Source organism: Syngnathus typhle, linkage group LG5 (assembly GCF_033458585.1).
Source record: "Syngnathus typhle isolate RoL2023-S1 ecotype Sweden linkage group LG5, RoL_Styp_1.0, whole genome shotgun sequence".
In the NCBI taxonomy this organism is placed as follows: domain Eukaryota; kingdom Metazoa; phylum Chordata; class Actinopteri; order Syngnathiformes; family Syngnathidae; genus Syngnathus; species Syngnathus typhle.
Window position 1 is genome coordinate 10,035,226 of NC_083742.1, and position 18,416 is coordinate 10,053,641.

At 42.4% G+C, this 18,416-nt stretch overlaps 1 protein-coding gene across 1 annotated transcript; it reads left to right on the top strand.

Moving 5' to 3' along the window:
• The first annotated feature begins 15,553 nt into the window (after nt 1–15,553).
• Nucleotides 15,554–17,514, top strand: aplnra (apelin receptor a). The gene has a single exon (XM_061279604.1). It carries the CDS (start codon nt 15,749–15,751, stop codon nt 16,826–16,828), a length of 1,080 nt encoding a protein of 359 aa, XP_061135588.1. The 5' UTR covers nt 15,554–15,748; the 3' UTR covers nt 16,829–17,514.
• Nucleotides 17,515–18,416: the final 902 nt, after the last annotated feature.

An 18,416-nucleotide genomic window follows, 5' to 3' on the forward strand; every position in this document is an offset into this window, starting at 1 on the left:
GCTACATACATCATTCTGCTCCAGTTACTAACAATGTGTTCATTGCTCTGAGGGGTTAAATGCAGAGACAACATACTGTCTGCATTATGTTCATGAACTCTAAAAAAAATATTCATTTGGGGATTTTGTATTGACAATTACTTGTGTACTTGTACTCATTGGCCTGTCTTCTCAGAGAGAACCAATTTTTTTTTCTAAATCTAAAAAAATCCAGCAACTCCAAGATTTGACATAAAATTTATTTATTTTAATTTGGTGTCATTTTTAAACTAAGTCTGATTATTTATTTATTTTATTTATGTATTTAATTTAATTTAATTTATTTCTTTATTATTTTACATAAGTATAGGGACTTATTCTACAGTGCGGTCTGAGTACTTTAGCCACCTCTGGTGAGTATAGTTTGGTATTTACTTAACTGGTGGAAAATTCGGCAGCAGTCTAGACTTAGCTAAGAGTTGGTCTGCTGCGGTGTGCAAAAATAGTCATTTGCCCGAACAGCTAGTCTCCTTCCTGAGAACTGTCCAATGCCATTGAATCTGACATGACGGCCGTCTGGATGCCTGCCTTTTTCTGAATTGGTTCTTTGTGTAAAGTCATGCGTGCAACACAAGTACGTACTGTACGTATATATTCAGCAATTGGAATTGCTCCCCGGTGGAATTAAGAACTGCACAAAGTATGATAAAATATTTCTCTTCTCCCAAGAGGCCAAATCCACCACAGTCCAGGATTGGATGATTATATCTAATAGCATTCCTAAGAATTAAGTGGCCAAACATGCCTAATGCACCTTGCAGTGCTGTGACACCACAGCTTCACCTTCACCCTTTTCTTCTCCATGGCTGCTCCCATTCCCTCCTTGTGAAAACAGGAAGAGGGCGTGTTTGGAGAAGCAGAGCATTAGGAGTCGAGCCGTCCACTATTCACTGACCGTGCGTACGTGTGTGTGTATGCGTGTGCGTGCATAACAGTATAATTGCTTTGAGGGCACGCTGCAGCCCTCCAGCAGCACTTCTTGCTGTGGGCATTGTGTCCCTTGACAACATTTTGAGCCTAATGGGTTTGACATGCTACCTGCAACATGCTCAGGCATGTGGGCCTTCAACCGATTAACTCACATGCAAGGTGTGTGCGGACCAACCGATTGCCAACATGAAGGTTTTTCTTTTGACTCGTTTAGCACACCATCATGTCTTTCGTCAAGTAGCTCCATTGGAGGTCTTCCCCTCGTAGACTATCGGGCTTGCGAACAGTTGCGGGAATGTGTAGAATTGCAGGCTGCTATCAGCCGGGTGAGGCCAATTCTCCTCCCAGTGGGTGCTGTCATGTCAACTGTGGCATCTTGCAGATGAGCTTGCGTCCCATTGGGTGGCAGTCAGGGGCCAGCGTCAGGTCACGCTGCTGGCTCGCTGCTGCAGTTTACACCAAGCTTGGGCCACAGCCAGTAGACATGCGATACGACAACCCACGCCTGGTCAACAATAGAAGAGACCCGGCTGTAAGATGAGAACATTCTCTATGTTCACCGCTGTTGGATCGTATTTGTCCGGCACATTAATGAGACTAGATGGTTGTCATTTGTAATTCCAACAGTGTTGAGCAGTCTTTGTTGTCCGCCAATAGAAACGCAGCTCTATTTTATTATGGTTTTATCAATTTTATTTAGTTAGCTTCGAAACACTTGAATACATCTAATAGTCAACATTTTTGTTGATGTCCTGTTCATTGATGCATTTTGAATCTGAACTGCTGAAAGGCACAGTTGGGTACAATTGTTGTAGCATTTAAGATTTCTATAATCACGACATGATAAAGAGGTGAATTAAGTCGACTAAATTTCCACTAAGACCCAGCTATTAAATGCAGCGTCCAAGTGACTTGGCTGAAGATATGCCATCAGAATTGCACACTATTCCCATCAGGATTGGAATGTGCGTAAATGGTTTTATCACAGCACATTAACTTTGTACTACTGCATTTTTGTGAGTAAATGACCGAGCTTGCAAGCTAGTAATTGCATGCTGTTGGCATTTTGTGTGATAAGATGTTCCTCTGTGAAAACTCAGTGGGCGTACCTCCCTTTCTGCCCCATGGTCCTTGTTAGCTGTGGAATTTGGTGCGACTGTTGGTGCAAAATCCAGGTCAAAGAGAGGTTGAACTGCAATGAGAAACGTGTGGACATTTTGTTGTGCACAAATTATATTCCCATGTACCTCCAACACTAGGTGTGACGTGTCAAGCTGTAGAGACAGCTACGTATGGAGGTGATCTGCAGCAACAGCTGCTTGAAACCTCAGCGGCCCTCATAAATGGCAGACAACAGCTGGATGGAAGAAAGGAAATCTCAACATCTGCTTTAGTGGATGAGATCTAAAGGCACGTCTGCCTTCTGGAGCATCCCCTGAACAATACCAGCAGCAGTGGCCAGGCTATTAACAGAACCATCCCACCACCTCCTCCACTATATCCACACTTACCATGACGTGCTGTAATCCTTCCTGTGAAATTTATTATGAAGACAATAAATCCTTCCAAACTTACCTCTTATTTCCCCCCCCTTCTGCTGTGCAGCTGGGAAAAAGGCAGTTCTTCTGTCTCTTTGTTAGATAAGACCTTTTTTTTTTAATTGACCTCTGACAGTTTTGACACTTAATAGCTCAAGGAGCTTGAGTTGTTTGCTGGGAAACTTTCTCAACTTAACTCTGGCTTATCTGTGTAGGAGTAAGTAGTGGTTGACATTTGTACTATTTTAACAAAAAAAGAAATCCGATTATTTACAGTGAATGTAAAGTCAATTGCTATACAGTGAAGCTGTATCTTGTCTAGTTCAGCAATCAGGAATTTGCCTCTTGGCAGATTTTTGGGAGGGGGGCTAATCGTCATTATTGCCCAAAAAACACTCTTCGACTTGCTGTTTATTTGCTGAGGCTAGCTGTCGGGATTGTTTTGTCAAGGAATAGTGCTTTGCTACCATGTTGTGGCATCTATTGGTTTATTTTACCCCCAACCATCAGATCTTCTGTTGATTCAGTCTCAACCCGTGAAGACGACGATGACATCAGCGAAGGCTTGTCAAACCAACATTATTAATCAACTCATTGACTGTTCATTTTCCCTATTGTCAATTAAGAGAACTGAGTCCAATAACATCACTATTCCATACCAGCACATGCATTCCAAATGAACTTTAAGATGAAATCGTAAGTTAAAATCTTTGAGTTTCTTTTCAAAGTTACATTAGCAACTACAGGCCTCTTATGCACGACAGTGTTTTCAACAGCGTCTTTAGATTTGTGTTAACATGGATTTTAGTGACATCACTGCTCTCTGTACCTGAATGTTGAAAGCTGAAAAGAAAAAAGGAAAAGTTTTCCTGCCTTGATGATATGTAGCCACCCTCAGGGGACCCATTTATAGCCGTATCCCACTTCCCCAATACTCTTTGTCGTGAGACTAATGTTTTGACACTTTTCACCTTTTCTAATTGCCTTACTCAGGCATTCCCTAAAAGGCAAGAGGTCATAACGAAGGAATGGAAACACTGGCCTGTAGTGATTGTGATGACGCCCCGCTGACCTGAGCATTGTCTAAACTTAGCCTCAGGTTTAATAGGCTGACAGGTTGGGGTAAATGGTCAGCGCTGCTCCGTCACTTTGAGCTACTCCTGGTATGTACATCCATAAGAACATGCCCCGAAGAGACGCTTTAAACACGAGTCTATGTTCAACATTCAGCGCCTAGAAATGAATAAATTGATCAGAGGTAATCATGCTTACTAGAGTAACAACATAGACATAATATACATCCCTTGGTCGATGTACAATTCGATTCATAAGTGTGAAAAGCTATTTAGAAATGATTGCTTCATATTTGCGACAGCTGGGTACTGTATTCCGCTTCAAAATAGCAAGCATAGTGTATTTGTCTACATGACAGCCCAATTCATCAGCTCTGAAATTTTGGAAGGGAAGCTCCTCTTGTTCTGAGACAAAAGTTAAATTACAATGAGAGCAAGACCAGCTTTGTTATTGAATTAGCCGCTGTATATCCTGTTTATGTCTTGATGCCCGAACTTGATATCCACTGAGGTCTTTTCCTTTTCATTTTTAATGGAGCAACACCTGTGCCAGCAGCAGAGGAGCAAAGTTGAATGCTAATGTAGAGTCACACCCTTTTTAACATCTACTCACAACTAACATCCAAGTGGCACAATAAACCCAGTAGGCTGTGACATACTTTCTCAGAAGGCATCGTTCACAGTTTGGTCTTCCATTTGACACTTGTGAGTTTAGTCTCCAGACATTGTGTGATTTCTGCCGCCAGCTCAAGGAGGATGCCTCGCAACTTCCTGTTTATACTGAATCTCAAATAAAGTTTGGGGCACTGAGGAGAAACTTCTCTAACACAAACCTGAGGTTGTCTGTTCTATTCAGTAGTGATTTGGGTCCTGCAAATCTCAAACATTCCATTTTACTACAGCCATGCCTGCAGGACAAAGGACCATGACGTGTCTGTTAAAAACCCTCTGACCTCTGTGAGGCTTCTGATGCTTGTAAAAAAAAAATCAGTACAAGTCTAGCACATTTCATTTATAACCATATATATGTATGTATACGTATATATATATATAAATTATTATTATAATTAATTATTATAATTATTATATATATGTATACTTTTTGTGATTAATTAATGAATGAATTTATTTATTTATGAATAAAATGTTGGGGTTGACTTCCCTACTTCCCTTTCAAATTTGCTTTTTGTAAATTTGTAACGCCCCGTGGGAGTTGAAGCCATGTTGTCCATTGCAAAAGGGGCAGGGTGCAGACTTTGTCTCTGCGGGTTGGCTTCTGTGGAGAGGCAGGCACATTTGACCAATGCTCACCTCTCTGGTCTGAGGAGGTCCGGCTGATGGATTGCCTCTAATCAGCAGCAGACAGACCTGCCACAGGAAGCATCTCCCCATCACGTTTACGGAAACCAGCCCTTCTCTAGAGACATGCTGATAGCCGCGGACGGTCAGGGCGAGTGGGAGCACAAACAGTTGGAGTCTCTCTGATTTTCTATATTGAAAATCAACAAACTCTCATTTCCCCAAATTAAATTGCAGCTCTATTCCGAAATAGAGCGTTTAACAATACAGTGGTTGAAAGACAAACTGATAAACAAATGTGCTGTTTTGACGTTCTCCATTGGGGAGGAAAAAAATCAACATTTTGCAAAAGATGCATGTTTGCACAGACTATGAGCTTTTATTCAAAGCAAGAACCTTGTTTCCTACAGTACAACTGAGAGAATTAAACAATAAAAATGAGCAAAGAAATCAGGCCACCTTATTAATATAGTAATGTAGTGTCACGAGTTTTTACTCTCTTGTAATTAAAAGGTGGAAAAAATATTACAGACTTCAACACTACACATTTTATATTTGACTGTATCAAAAAATGCAATATCTCTAACCAAACCATCCAATCCGGCCCCCCACTTGATTCCACAACTCCGAGAATCAGAGAAGTCTTTTACCGAAGTCAAATTCCTTGTTTGGCACGCTCAAAAGTTTTTTCGAATAAAAAACTCTTGAATTTTGAAAATATCTGTTTAAAGAAAAGCCTGACTCATTACGTCTAAAAATGCCTACAGTTTTGTAATGATATGGAAAAAAATATAGCAAAAATAAACTTCAAATAATAACATGTCAAAAATAGATTTCTATTTGAGGCTCCAGCCCCCAAGGTGAAATTCTAACCCTAATTCTTAGTATATGCTAAGGTCTTGTTTTTTTATTCCAAGTACAACATTGTCAGCCATGTATGTACGTACATACTAGTTGTCATTTTTTGTTTTTTAGCCTCCAAGCTCCACTCTCTCACAAATCTGTCCTTCCAGTTTTAGATGCTTCATGTCTGTGCCCACTGGCTTTTTTAACCTGGCAGGTGAGGCTTCTTTTTGGCCCCCCCTCCCTGGCCAAATGTCGGGACAAGCGAGGCGATGAGTCGCCAGTCACTCGGCTTATGAATAGACAAGTCTGCCTGTCTTGTTGGAATGCTGAAAGCTGTTTGCCTATTTGGACCAGTGAAAGCATGTCACTCCTTAGGGTGGAAGCTGGAGATTATCTCTGAAAGGAACCAAGGTGTCGTCCTTTCTTCCCCAACATGGCCGTAGTCCCCACCCCAGCCAGCCCAGTTTGTCAACCTTTGTGGCCTTGATCTTGCTGCTGGTGTCACTTGCACACAAGGTTTCACTTGGATGTATAACGGGACAATATAGATTAGCAATTACTGAGGTCACATAGTGTCTACACGTCATGAAATAAAATTGTCAAATAACCTTCGCTTCAGATTTGCAGTACTTTCTGCAGCGTTGTGTGTATATTAGTGTTGGCTCGTGAGTGGACGATTCGTTCAAAAGAACGAATTTGTTTCAGTGAACGAGAGTGAACGAATCACTTCCTAAACTTGATTCGTTCTGTTTTCAGTTCATATGACTTCAACCAGTAGGTGTCGGTAATGCGCGTTGAAGCTGGTGCCACCTCGCTGTAAATCAAAACAAAGAAGAAAATGACGTAACTTCCCGTTCACAAACGAGTCGTGAATTGCATTTCCTGTTCACCAACTGAATAGGTCTGTGAGTGAACGAGTCAGTGAGTGAGTGATTTGCATTTCCAGTTCATCGCGAGAACGGATCAGTGAGGGAACGAGTTAATGGGTGAACTGCCTTCCCGTGCATCAATGGATCAGTCAGTGAACGTGTTGCGTCTCCCTCCTGGCGTGAACTATGTAAGCCAGAATGTAGATTTACGATTTGCCAAGAACTTGAACTCATTCTAAAGATTCAGTTTATTTAAAAGAACTGGAATGCGCAGCACTAGTGTGTAAGTCTGTGAGTGCGTCTTTGCAGGCTCATGAACAGGAGCCAAGAGATCAGGTTTAGACTCGCCCCCTAAGCCTGAATTCTAAAAAGCCCTCAGGGTTGTAACCTGTTCAACCTTTTGTTGAGAAAGCTGTCAGTTTCCATGCTACTCAAGAAAATAACCTCTTCCAGGTTCCGTTCAATTTACAATTGAAATGAGCTGATATTACAATGTATTGTAAAAGGCTGAACTTTCTGGAGGAACCTGCGGAGCAGAGGTCACGCAGGCGGCCTCCCATAGTTGATGAAGATGTACCACCCTAAACAATGTCCAACAAAGACAGGAAGGGCTGAGCCGCTGAACCTTATACTACCCAGGCCAAATCCTCCCAACCACAGTTAGCTGGTGTCAGTAGTGTGCGATGGGCAAAGGAAGATTGTTTTTCCTGTTTGGGAATTTATTCTCGGAGGACCAGGCATGCGAAAGCAGAGGCTCCATGAGAGTCTGCACTGCAACGTAAACACCCTGACTCAACACTTGGGTCTAAAATGGACACACAGTTTAATGCTTCTTGGGCAAAGGAGGCCATTCTCCTGTTTTACTGTTCGTGAAAGATAGCTTGGATAAAATAGTTAGGACGGGCGTAGCTTTTAACGTGGAAAAGCTTCACTTTTATTGATGTTTGATTTAGTGCCAGCAGCAGGTCAATGTTTTATGTTGTTGGACACTTCAGTGCATTAGTCTCAGTGGACCTTTGTGGTTTGTGCAGGAAAACTTTTGGCACTGAAAGTAATGTCATATATGGACAGTCCCAGATTCTGAACTTGAACACATGATTGGGTCAACATTCCTGACAAAGTCAAAGAGATATTTTTTTGTGATGAATTTGCAGTTTGCACGCCTCCACTAACAAGAGTAAGCACGTTAGGTTTAATATCTATGAACAATGTTTGCACCACGCATGCAGACCTTAAAGCACTGCAGTTTCTAATTTCTATTGTTATTCAATCAACAACATTGATTTGTTCTGCAACACATGCAAACATGAACATATAACCGAAACAAGCTGGCAGGTTGTCCTCTTCATCTTGTGAAAAATTCGTATGTGTGTTCTTTCAAAGCACAGCGAGAATGGCTGAAGGCCATATAGCCCCGACAGACTAAATCCAGGTCTTAGTATTAAGTTCAAACCAAGCACGTTTTGTTACAGATAAAAGCAAAAGGTAAAATGGAAGTGTTCAGCTGTAGTGAATGTGCCTCCTCACAGCTAGATTTTGAGATCATCTTTCAAAAATAGTTTTTCCAGATCAGCTGGCCATATGGACGGTATAGTATGAGTGAGACATGAGACACAATAATTCATATCTCGGGTAGCCACAGATATTATAGCACAGTATATGCAGTACAAACAGCAAGTAGGGCATCACACACACACGCATACACACACACACAGTAGATTCAGTAGTGATATTGGACTGGGATCCTTTCCAGCTAAATCACATCTGGATGATTTGATGTAGGCTTAATAGGAGATGGTGAAAGATGGCCAGCCAGCACATGCTGGTCTGAGGCGAGGCCAATAAACAAGAAGTCATTCAACATTCCAGTAGCTGAAGTATTAGACTAAATTAGTGTGTGGTCATACTCAAATCTTCTCATAAGGTAAGAAATGCTGTCTGTATTTTCTATTAATGTAAGACTTCTTAGCAAACTCCTCTGTTGCCCTCAGTTCCAAAAAGAAAAAGTGCAACAACATATGCCGAGTGCCGATGATGTGGATAAGCCCATTTCAAGGGCCGAAATAGCATAGGGCTTTATGCAAATATTTTCTTAGAGTCCCAGTTTCGTTTTGGAGGCAGCCGGCCTACCCGGCCGAGGCTCACAAGAGTGACACATGGCTTTGACATTGACTCCGAGCCTGTTTTAGGATCGTTAAAAGCCAATTTGTCAGCATTCGCCACATGGGAGACGGTGAGAAGTGGTTCAAGGGGCCTCGTATCTGGACCTTTTTGTGTTTTAACAGTGTCCCGCTTCCTTTTTATTAAAAACCTGAAATACTGCTCTAATGGAAAGGCCACATTCCCCACCCGCTTACTGTAATTTCATTAACATCCCATGATGGGGGGCCTTGAGGCAATCCTAGCTTGCATGCAAGCTTCATCTTCAGCATCAATTGGTCATATCTTTATCTTTAATGCTCCCCAGGTCTAATGTCAATATCAGCTATCTGATAATGGGGGCCTGTCTTGTAAGCTGCTCAAGATGAGTTGCACTATAAGAAGACCAAAGTCGCATGAAGCAATTATTGTATGGCAATTTATCACTAAAAAAACAGATTGATTCAAGGAAATAGACTACATGGAAACTTTTTTTTCCCGTTTTCAGTCTTGGTTATAGCAACAGCAAAACAACTGCCAAAACAATTAGAGGCACTCAGAGGATGTTTTCACTTCCAAACTCCTCCACCATCCCACACACACGCACACACGTCTTGTGATTGCACATCAAAGTTGTCAACAGAGTGTAAAAGTTGATTTCATTGTTCGCTCTGTTAATGCTGTCGGCAGAGGCCTGAGTCTTGGAGTCTCTGTCGAGGCTTTATACAGTGCCACTACTGTTGCAATGTATTCTATGTAGTAAGTTAACAAACATTTCATGTTTTAGTCCGTGCAAGTATTTGCTATCTAAGATAAAATAGAAACACTTGAGCTGTTATGCAGATGCAGAAATTTGGCTCCACATGTTGCAGCATGGCACCACGTGACAGGTAAAAGCTGGTGAACAACACTGTTGGGGAGAATACACACACACACGCACGCACACAATCACACTCGGTTTGTTTGCTCGAGCAAAGAGAGGGCCGGCCTGGAGTCGGAGGTGGCCGTTTTACAGTTTGTTGGTGTCTGTCAAAGAGCTGACAGATGGGAAACAGTGCAAACTTTGACGCTGCGAGATGCTTTGAGGTTCCCTCACTGGCAACAACACTGAGCTGTTCCTTTACTAGGGGAGCTGTTGGCTGTGTATCTTTTGGGCCATTCTCCCAATTGAACAATCTCTGTTTGTTCCAGTTCATGCCAAATTTATTTTATTGTTGGGTTTGGGGCTTTCAAATTCTTCCGCACCAAACTCATTCATGCATGACCTTGCTTTGTACACTGGGGTCTTTCCCAAACTGTTGTCACATTGTTGAAAGTGTAGAATGGTCCAAAAGATTAATTAATATTCCTGAGGGAATATGAGTTTGAACTCTTGTTTTTATTATTGGGTTATGATTTCGTATTCCTGAATGATTAATTTATTAAGATACGTATCTTCATACTTGCATCCATAGAGGTTCTCAAATGTCACCCTAGGACCCACATTTTACCTCTGACGCCCATTTTCATAGAAACCAAGCAAAGGTTTTAATCAAAAGTAGTCTTCGAAAATATATTTTTTGATGCGCAAATACAAGTAACTAAATATGGAAAGTGTGTTTCAGAGTTTAGATATGAACAAACTCAAAAGTTGACACAATTGAAAAAGAAACAAGGCCACTTGTCTACACTTTGTAATAATGTTAGCAGCATATATACTGTCAGTAAAGTTAATACAGTATAATAAAAAATCAACAACTGGACAAAATGAATAGGGCACAAGATTAAACATTTGACTTTTCTGCCTTTCATCATCCTGAGCTCAAACTGAACTCCATGTCACATACCAGGCTTTCTGATCCTTTTTATCGTCAGTAGGCAAAAATCCAAACTTTACCACAAACTGTCTACAGGTAATGCTTCACAGTTGCATGTTGCTTCATATTTTTACATACATTATAAGCGCACGTCTATTTGTTTTAGCTGTATTTTTGACCCAAGACACATCAGATGCAAATCATAGCCCTTGAACAAAAACAAGAGGTCCACATCAGTCCTTATCTTGGGGGTAATATTAATAGTATTCCTGGTGGGCCCATATTGAGGGACACAACTTATTCCTCATTTGAGCAGCTTTCAAAAATAATCCTTAGTGTTTTCCTTGGTAGGCGTCCAAAAGCCATCTGTGCTTTGTAGTCTCCTGCAATCTTAAAATGGCATTTGTGAGTGAAAAGTTATTCAAGTGTGCTTAAAATTCATATTTGTGGTTTGGCACACTGATTATTTTGTTCAGGTGCTGGCTTCTGGGCTTTCTCGCTGCCAGTCAGCTCGGTGACGGCTCTTCCATTCTCGCACGGGAACAAATTATTGTATTTCCAGAGGAAAACTGCGGTCAGGCGTTGTGAAAGGAGTTTTTTTCGGGGGGTTGGAAAGTCTGAACAGCACCTGGTTTTCACATGGCCGACAGTTTCACCTTGACTTCTCTAAACAGGGGACAGGTTTGGGGTGTTAGGGTGCATTTTTACAAAAAGCAGAAAGAATCACACCTGGGGCACTGAGGTTTTAATAATCATGAAAACCAGATGCTTCCTTTGCCAGTAGAATGAGAATCCACCTTTACGCAACAACATGTACCCCAGTTTTGATTTGGTGTGATATTGAAGCTTTCGAGTAACATTGTTCATGTAAAAGGAGAGCAAATTCCCCCCTAATTGAGCCACAGGGCGTTTGTTTTGTCAAGAGATTTAAGACCAAATGGAGTCAGATTCTGGCAGGTCTCCTGGGGTGGGAGGTCCCGACCAGAGTGGAGCAGAGCCTCGAGATCCCAGCAGTCCCCGGCCTCTAATCCCTGTCATTAACTGGGCCGCCCTGGCAGCCACTGCCCTCTCATCAACGTCAACACTGTCCCTTTGTCCCTGTATTTCTTCCCCGATGTGACATCCTCTGTCATTTGGCTCATCTCCCGCTTCTTTCTTTTCTCCCTTGTTATTGTTTCCTATGCATCTTCTACACCGTTTCCTTCCCGGTCTTCCCCTTGACCCCAGGCGTCTCCTGTGTGGCACCTCAACCAAATGTGTCCTGTTGGCATTATTTTTCTGAATGTGGGCTGTGTCTAGTCAGTCGGGAACGGAAATAAAGGAAATGGCCTCGCTGTTTCAATACTTTTGGAGGGGAGTGTCACCCATCACTTGTTTTTTTATCGCATTTGCTCTCATACACGCAAGGGCATATAAATTGGGGAAATGATGGTTGCGGGGGTGGTCTGGGCCCCTGAATAGTGAGAAGGGAAACACCTTGTGACCCCCTCGCTCCCGACTGAGCTACTATGGGTGCAGAACAACATCAATGGGAGAATGCTGCAGAGTTGATGCGGCGCATAAGAGAAAGTGCAAAGTTTGACCTGATCCGAGCTGAAAGGTCGCAAGGGGAATGCCACAAACATGAAAGGAACACAAGCGCTGGCAAAACAGTCGAGATTTTTGTTTTGCATGGCAACGAAAACAATCAACAGACAAACTCGGCAGTAGTTTAATTTTGGCTTTATGTGGATTTGAAGGCCAGGTGTCTCCCAGGGTGCATGACGTCTTTTGGATTCTTTCTGTGCTCTGTTTGATACACACTACACTGCCAGCCTACGGGGACTCTTTGAATACTTAAATATTATTTGTTTCTGTTAACAAAAAATGTTCCCCTGGAATTTAACCAAGATATTCTCTTTGCTTCAAAACTACAGTATTTTGTAATCTGATTTTTTGTTTGCATTTGTCATTTCCTGCAGGTGGAAAATTTGGCTTTGATTTATGAATACAACAAGCACTCAAATAGACATTGACAATTTAATTTGTTAAATGATATGTGCACTTTTATCCTGATTTTAGATGTTGTAACGTTTTTGTAACTTTTTTTTTTCCTCTTGGAGATTGACCAAATGGCTCATTGTGTATTTAAGGTTAAATCATTTGGCACATAGTATTTAATATTGTAATACAACATGCAGATAATAAACGTTTCAATGGCTTTCCCCCATATTACTTATAGGAAGTAATTGCAATAATATTTCAAACCTCAAAGATTAATCTTTGAACAATAACAACACCTACAACACAGTACTGGAAAAATACATTTAATATTCAATTGCAATTTACAAAAAATGACATGAATTATGTTTGACCTTGCATAGAAAATGCCATTCAAACACAGCATGCATTTCCTATTAAAGACTTTAGTTAATATAAGAGAACAATGGACAACATGGAGTTCAGTGTTGATGGAGATCAAGAATTGCCAGATGTGAGGAAAATATTTAGTGTCACACACTCACGTTTAAGAGTTGAATTGGGGGCATTCATCATAAAAACTGCTTCAAGTTTACAGAACCAGTTGTGGTTTTGTTAGTAGGTGAGGCCTAATTATCAATGCCCTGAATATTTAAGCACGCAAGACAGAAACTTAAGATGTTCTGCTAATCAGCAAACTGCTCAGCAGGAGGAGTGCCCTCACACATTTGGGGGTGTGCCGCTGGCTCCACGACACAAGTGCGTGACTTTGTCTGACACAGAGGAGCCGGCACTTAACAGGCCTGTGCAAAAGTTCTGGAATCAGAAGTAAACTAGGTGGAACTAGGCTCTAGGCACCCATCAGACGGCGGCATGAATTATTGTTATTTTTGTGCAATATAAAGTGGCCAGCAGGGATGACTCGCCCTTTGTGTCTGACCTTGTTGTTACCAGATTGATTCAAATGACGCAGCACCGTGACCCTTCAGCCCTATGCGACCCTTGACCTTTCTAAATACCGCTGCCTGATTTGTGGGGTCTTGCTGGCCGCAAATCATGTAAAGGGGAGCACGTGTACCAGCAACAATTTTCACTTCAAACAATCCTGGCAGCTATCTGCTCCTCTGATCACACCGTGGCTGACACGCAGCTATAAAAAACGATTCCCATGTCTCCTTTTGCTTACTTAATATAGTCGAATATCACGGACCTTTTGCCTGCACACTAAAAATGTCATAACGCCCACAACAGTATTCAAATTCCATGCAGCTGTAGGAAAGACCTTTCTTTAAACCTTTTAATTTAGAAACAAAAGTGAGTAACCTTTCATTCGGAAAAAAACATCCTCCCACTGCCATAAAACTGACTTGAGGATCAGCATCAGGTCTTTATCTGTCCACTATCACGGCTATGATTAACAAGTAAGGAGGTCTTCAGAAGATATCCAAGACCACGCTCTAATCCGGCCATCTGTTTCTTATCTTTTCGCTTTTATTTTTTAAATCTATACATTTATTTGTCCAAGAGATGCAAGCGGCAGGGCGCCAATCCTCTCCCTGGGGAGTGAGGTAGAGGTGGGCCCCACCTGGTGTGTGTTTGACTGCTCACGACAGATATTCCATAGTGGGTGAGGATAAAGTATAGGTGGAAGCATTTATTTGTACTAAAACTACTTCAAAGCGAAAAATGCTTTTCTTTTTCTATTTTGCATAACAATGAAAATGAAGGTAGCGAAGGACACTGAAATACCTACTTTAGGCTCCGTCCGTCCGTCACTGATACATGAAAAACGGTAAATAAAATACTGTAACTGAAAATACAATCTCTTGGTTGTTGGTCTCCACATATGTGGATTTTGGGTGCTGCAAATACAGTGCAGTTTGTGTTAGGGGGGAGGTCACATCTGGATCTGCAACTCTTGCAATCATAACTTTTGGATTCTATTTGACGTCCATCCATTTTTAATTCCACTTTGCTGTTTTGGGTCATAGACTATCCCAGCTGACTTTTGGCAAATGATGGACGACACCCTGAACTGGTCACCATGCACTTAGGGCACATCTAGAAATGAACAACTATTTGCATTCACACCCGTATACCGTGTGGCAACTGAAACAATCCTGTATTTACTAAAGTAAGGCAAATGAACCACTGCACCATCAGTCAAACTAATTTCCCAAAAAGTTATTTTAAAATTGCTCAGATATTTTTTTGATTTTATAATGCTCAAGATACAGAATTGACTGCATGACCTTCTCTATTTGTTACTGTACAAAAATAAAACACAAAATTAAAAACTTGTGCAGTGAAAAGTTGTTAAGATACAGTACCTCACTTCAGTAGTATTAAATGAAATTAAATGCAGCTCACTTTTACACGTATTACATTTCAGAGTAAATCAATTCAACATCAATGAGATTCATTTGTTTGTTTTTAAATGTAAACAAGAAACGCAATGTCAATGTGAAGTTGTCTTTTGTTTTTGTTTTAAAGTGGTGTGTTTGTGTTGTGTTCTCATGGAAATGACTCTCCAGACTTGAGAATTGAATTGTCATTTAATCTAATCTTCAAATGCTTTGACATTCATGATCCTTACAATCACGGTGACGTGGATTTATATTTGCTATAATTGAGATTTGGTCGATCTAGCGAGGAAGGGGGTTCCGTGTGTGTGTGTGTGTGGGTGACTAAATGTCTTAACACTTTTAACGAGCATCAAAATGGACTAATTGTAATGTAAAAAACGTGATGACTCAAGTCAAGCTCAAGTCGAGACATGTCCTGTCCAAGTGCAGAATCCTTGTTGGACCCACACAGGTCAAATGTAGAAAATAAAGCTGCCTAAGTCACAATGCCAAATATTTGAGGTTGTTTTAGGTTATTAAAATGCAGATGACCGTTACAGTCATTTGGAACCAAAAACAAATCCAGATCAGGTTTGACCTGTCTGAACAAGAAAAACATATTCTTCAGAAGAGGGGGAGGGCTCAGAGATGTTTGTGGGAGGGGGGAGGAGAGGAGGGGAAAGGTGGGGTCATCCTGGGGGGCTTGGAGGGGCTGAGTTTAAAAAGGCATTCAGCCGGCAAGAGTCACTCACACGCTTGGCGTCCCTCTCCTCCATTTGCCAGCAGCAGGACGTCCAGTTCCCGTTGCGTTTGTTTAATCTCAGAGGCCTCTTGGACCAGTGCAGGACTTTCATTTTCTTCTTTTTAGTTTGACGCTTTGATTTTCCCAGAGGATTTTTTTTTGTGCCCTGCACCATGGAGCCCAGCACGGTGGATTATATGTACGAGGACTATGACGACAACGGGACGGCGTGCGACTTCTCCGAATGGGAGCCCTCCTACTCCCTCATCCCGGTCCTCTACATGCTCATCTTCATCCTCGGCTTGTCTGGTAACGGCGTGGTCATCTTCACCGTCTGGAGGTCCAAATCCAAGCGCCGGGCTGCAGACGTCTACATCGGCAACCTGGCGCTGGCTGACCTCACCTTCGTGGTGACCCTTCCGCTGTGGGCCGTGTACACCGCTCTGGGCTACCACTGGCCCTTTGGCGTGGCTCTGTGCAAGATCAGCAGCTACGTGGTTCTGGTCAACATGTACGCCAGTGTCTTCTGCCTCACCTGCCTCAGCTTTGACCGCTACCTGGCCATCGTCCACTCTCTGTCCAGCAGCAGGTTGAGGTCAAGGGCCACCATGCTGGCGTCCCTCGGTGCCATATGGCTGCTGTCCGGACTGCTGGCCCTCCCCACGCTGCTCTTCCGCACCACGGTCAGCGACCAGAACAGCAACCGGACCACTTGCGCCATGGACTTCAGCCTGGTGACCCTCAACCAGAAGCACGAGTACTTCTGGATCGCCGGGCTCAGTTTGTCCTCCTCGGCTTTGGGCTTCCTCCTTCCCTTCCTGGCCATGACCATCTTCTACTGCTTCATTGGCTGTACCGTCACACGCCACTTCAACAACCTGCGCAAAGAGGACCAGAAGAAGAAAAGGCTGCTGAAGATCATCACCACCCTGGTGGTCGTCTTCGCCATCTGCTGGACTCCCTTCCACGTCTTGAAGAGCATGGATGCCCTGTCCTACCTGAACCTGGCCCCGAACTCCTGCGGCTTCCTGCGCTTCCTGCTTCTAGCTCACCCGTATGCGACTTGCTTGGCCTACGTCAACAGCTGCCTCAACCCGTTCCTGTACGCTTTCTTTGACCTGCGCTTTCGCTCACAGTGCCTGTGCCTGCTCAACCTGAAGAAGGCCATGCACGGCCACATGAGTTCCATGTCATCCACGCTGAGTGCTCAGACTCAGAAGTCCGAGATTCAATCTCTAGCCACCAAAGTATAGAGAGGATGGCCAAATGTGGAGCAAAGAGGGAGCCGCGGAACAGTCCCAGCTCCAGCTACTGGAACACTTGTAAAAAAACAACAACGTAATAATACAGACTTTACATGTCCGTCTGCTCTGATAAGATGAGAAGATGAACTTTGACGTGCTCCCACTCATTGTTTTCCATCATTTGAAGTGGACTTGGAAGGCAGGAGCCAGCTGGCTGAGCTCCTTTGCTGCTTCGTTCTTCCTCCTTTTCTTTGAATTGTGAATCAGTTTACGGGGTAAAAAAAAGATGAATGACACTGGATGAATTTTAAAGGTGTACAGTTATTTTCATACCATGACATTGTTTTGTTTTAGAAGCACTTGTACTGAATGTGTATGCTGTATATAGCCTCCATTAAAATGTGTTTTCAAGCTACAGGAGAGATGAGATCATGAGAGAAACGCAAAGGTGTCACAGCTTAATGATAATAGATTTTGCCGTGGAGACAGGGAGGTGGGGTGGGGGGGGGGGGTGCGTCGTGGCAGATGGAGGATGACAAATGTTGTTGTTGGGGGGGCAGGAATCGGGTGTTGGGCTGGGTGGAAGGTTGCCTCAACACTAAAGGGGCTCTGTGTAACTGATGAATTTTGATGTGTTATATTTTTGCCATCACTGTTACTAACTACTGTATTAAAGATGTGTTCTATGAAACCAAGATCTCGCCTCGTGATTGCGTGTGAATGCTACCGTTGTACCACAGAAACTTAAAATTAAAAGAAAAGGCAGAACAAAAGACGCCCTTTAAAAGTGTCTTTCAACATGCAATTAGTTTCATTGCCCCGTCCTGTTTTTTGGCTGATATATATCTCCAGCTTTGTTATGAATGTCTTGCAGTTGGTTTACACCTTCAGACTAATAGATCTCTAATCTCTATTGATTCACAATCAGTATCCAGACTGTAACCAAATTATGCAAAGCTGAAAGTGTGTATTCACTGCTCACCTGTGACTGATGGGCTCTTCTTGTGGCGCACGATATTTAAATACATTTACTATATTGACCATATCCACTTAAATGCAAACTTTCTTTTTCTTTAATGCAAAACAATCTGAATGATTTTTAATTTGATTAATTAATTTTTGTGTATGCTTCTTTCTTTTTTGAAAATGAATTGAAGAAATCATACAATTTGGAGGAATGTGCTTTTAATTGCACGGTGACAATATGTAAGTGTGCACAAAAATTCAGAGCAAGTCCAATAAAAACCTGATTTCCAAACAAGACGTTTTTATCAAGCCTGTGACTCTTCAGAGGAGTGCTTTGATTTGCAGAGACATAATGACTGTTTAGAGATGGTGGAGGGAGGAAACGAGGCTCTAATCTTGGCAGAAGCTGAGCCAGTGAACAAGTCAATATTTGTCTGTGGTGACAAGAGATTGCAGTTAGAGCGCTTGTCGGGCTGCAAAGGGGGGCTGGTGTGGGGATGGGGGGGCAGGTCGAGGAGGATGGAGGTCTTCTCGCATGAGGGAAATATAATGCAGTGCAGAATTTGGAAGAAACTACAGCGTCACACTTGTGTCTTTTGCCTCGCACATGAAAGCCGCAACATGTGTGAAA

Excerpts from the sequence above, each read along its gene's own strand:
- aplnra (XM_061279604.1), top strand. The coding sequence starts at position 15,749 with ATGGAGCCCAGCACGGTGGATTATATGTACGAGGACTATGACGACAAC.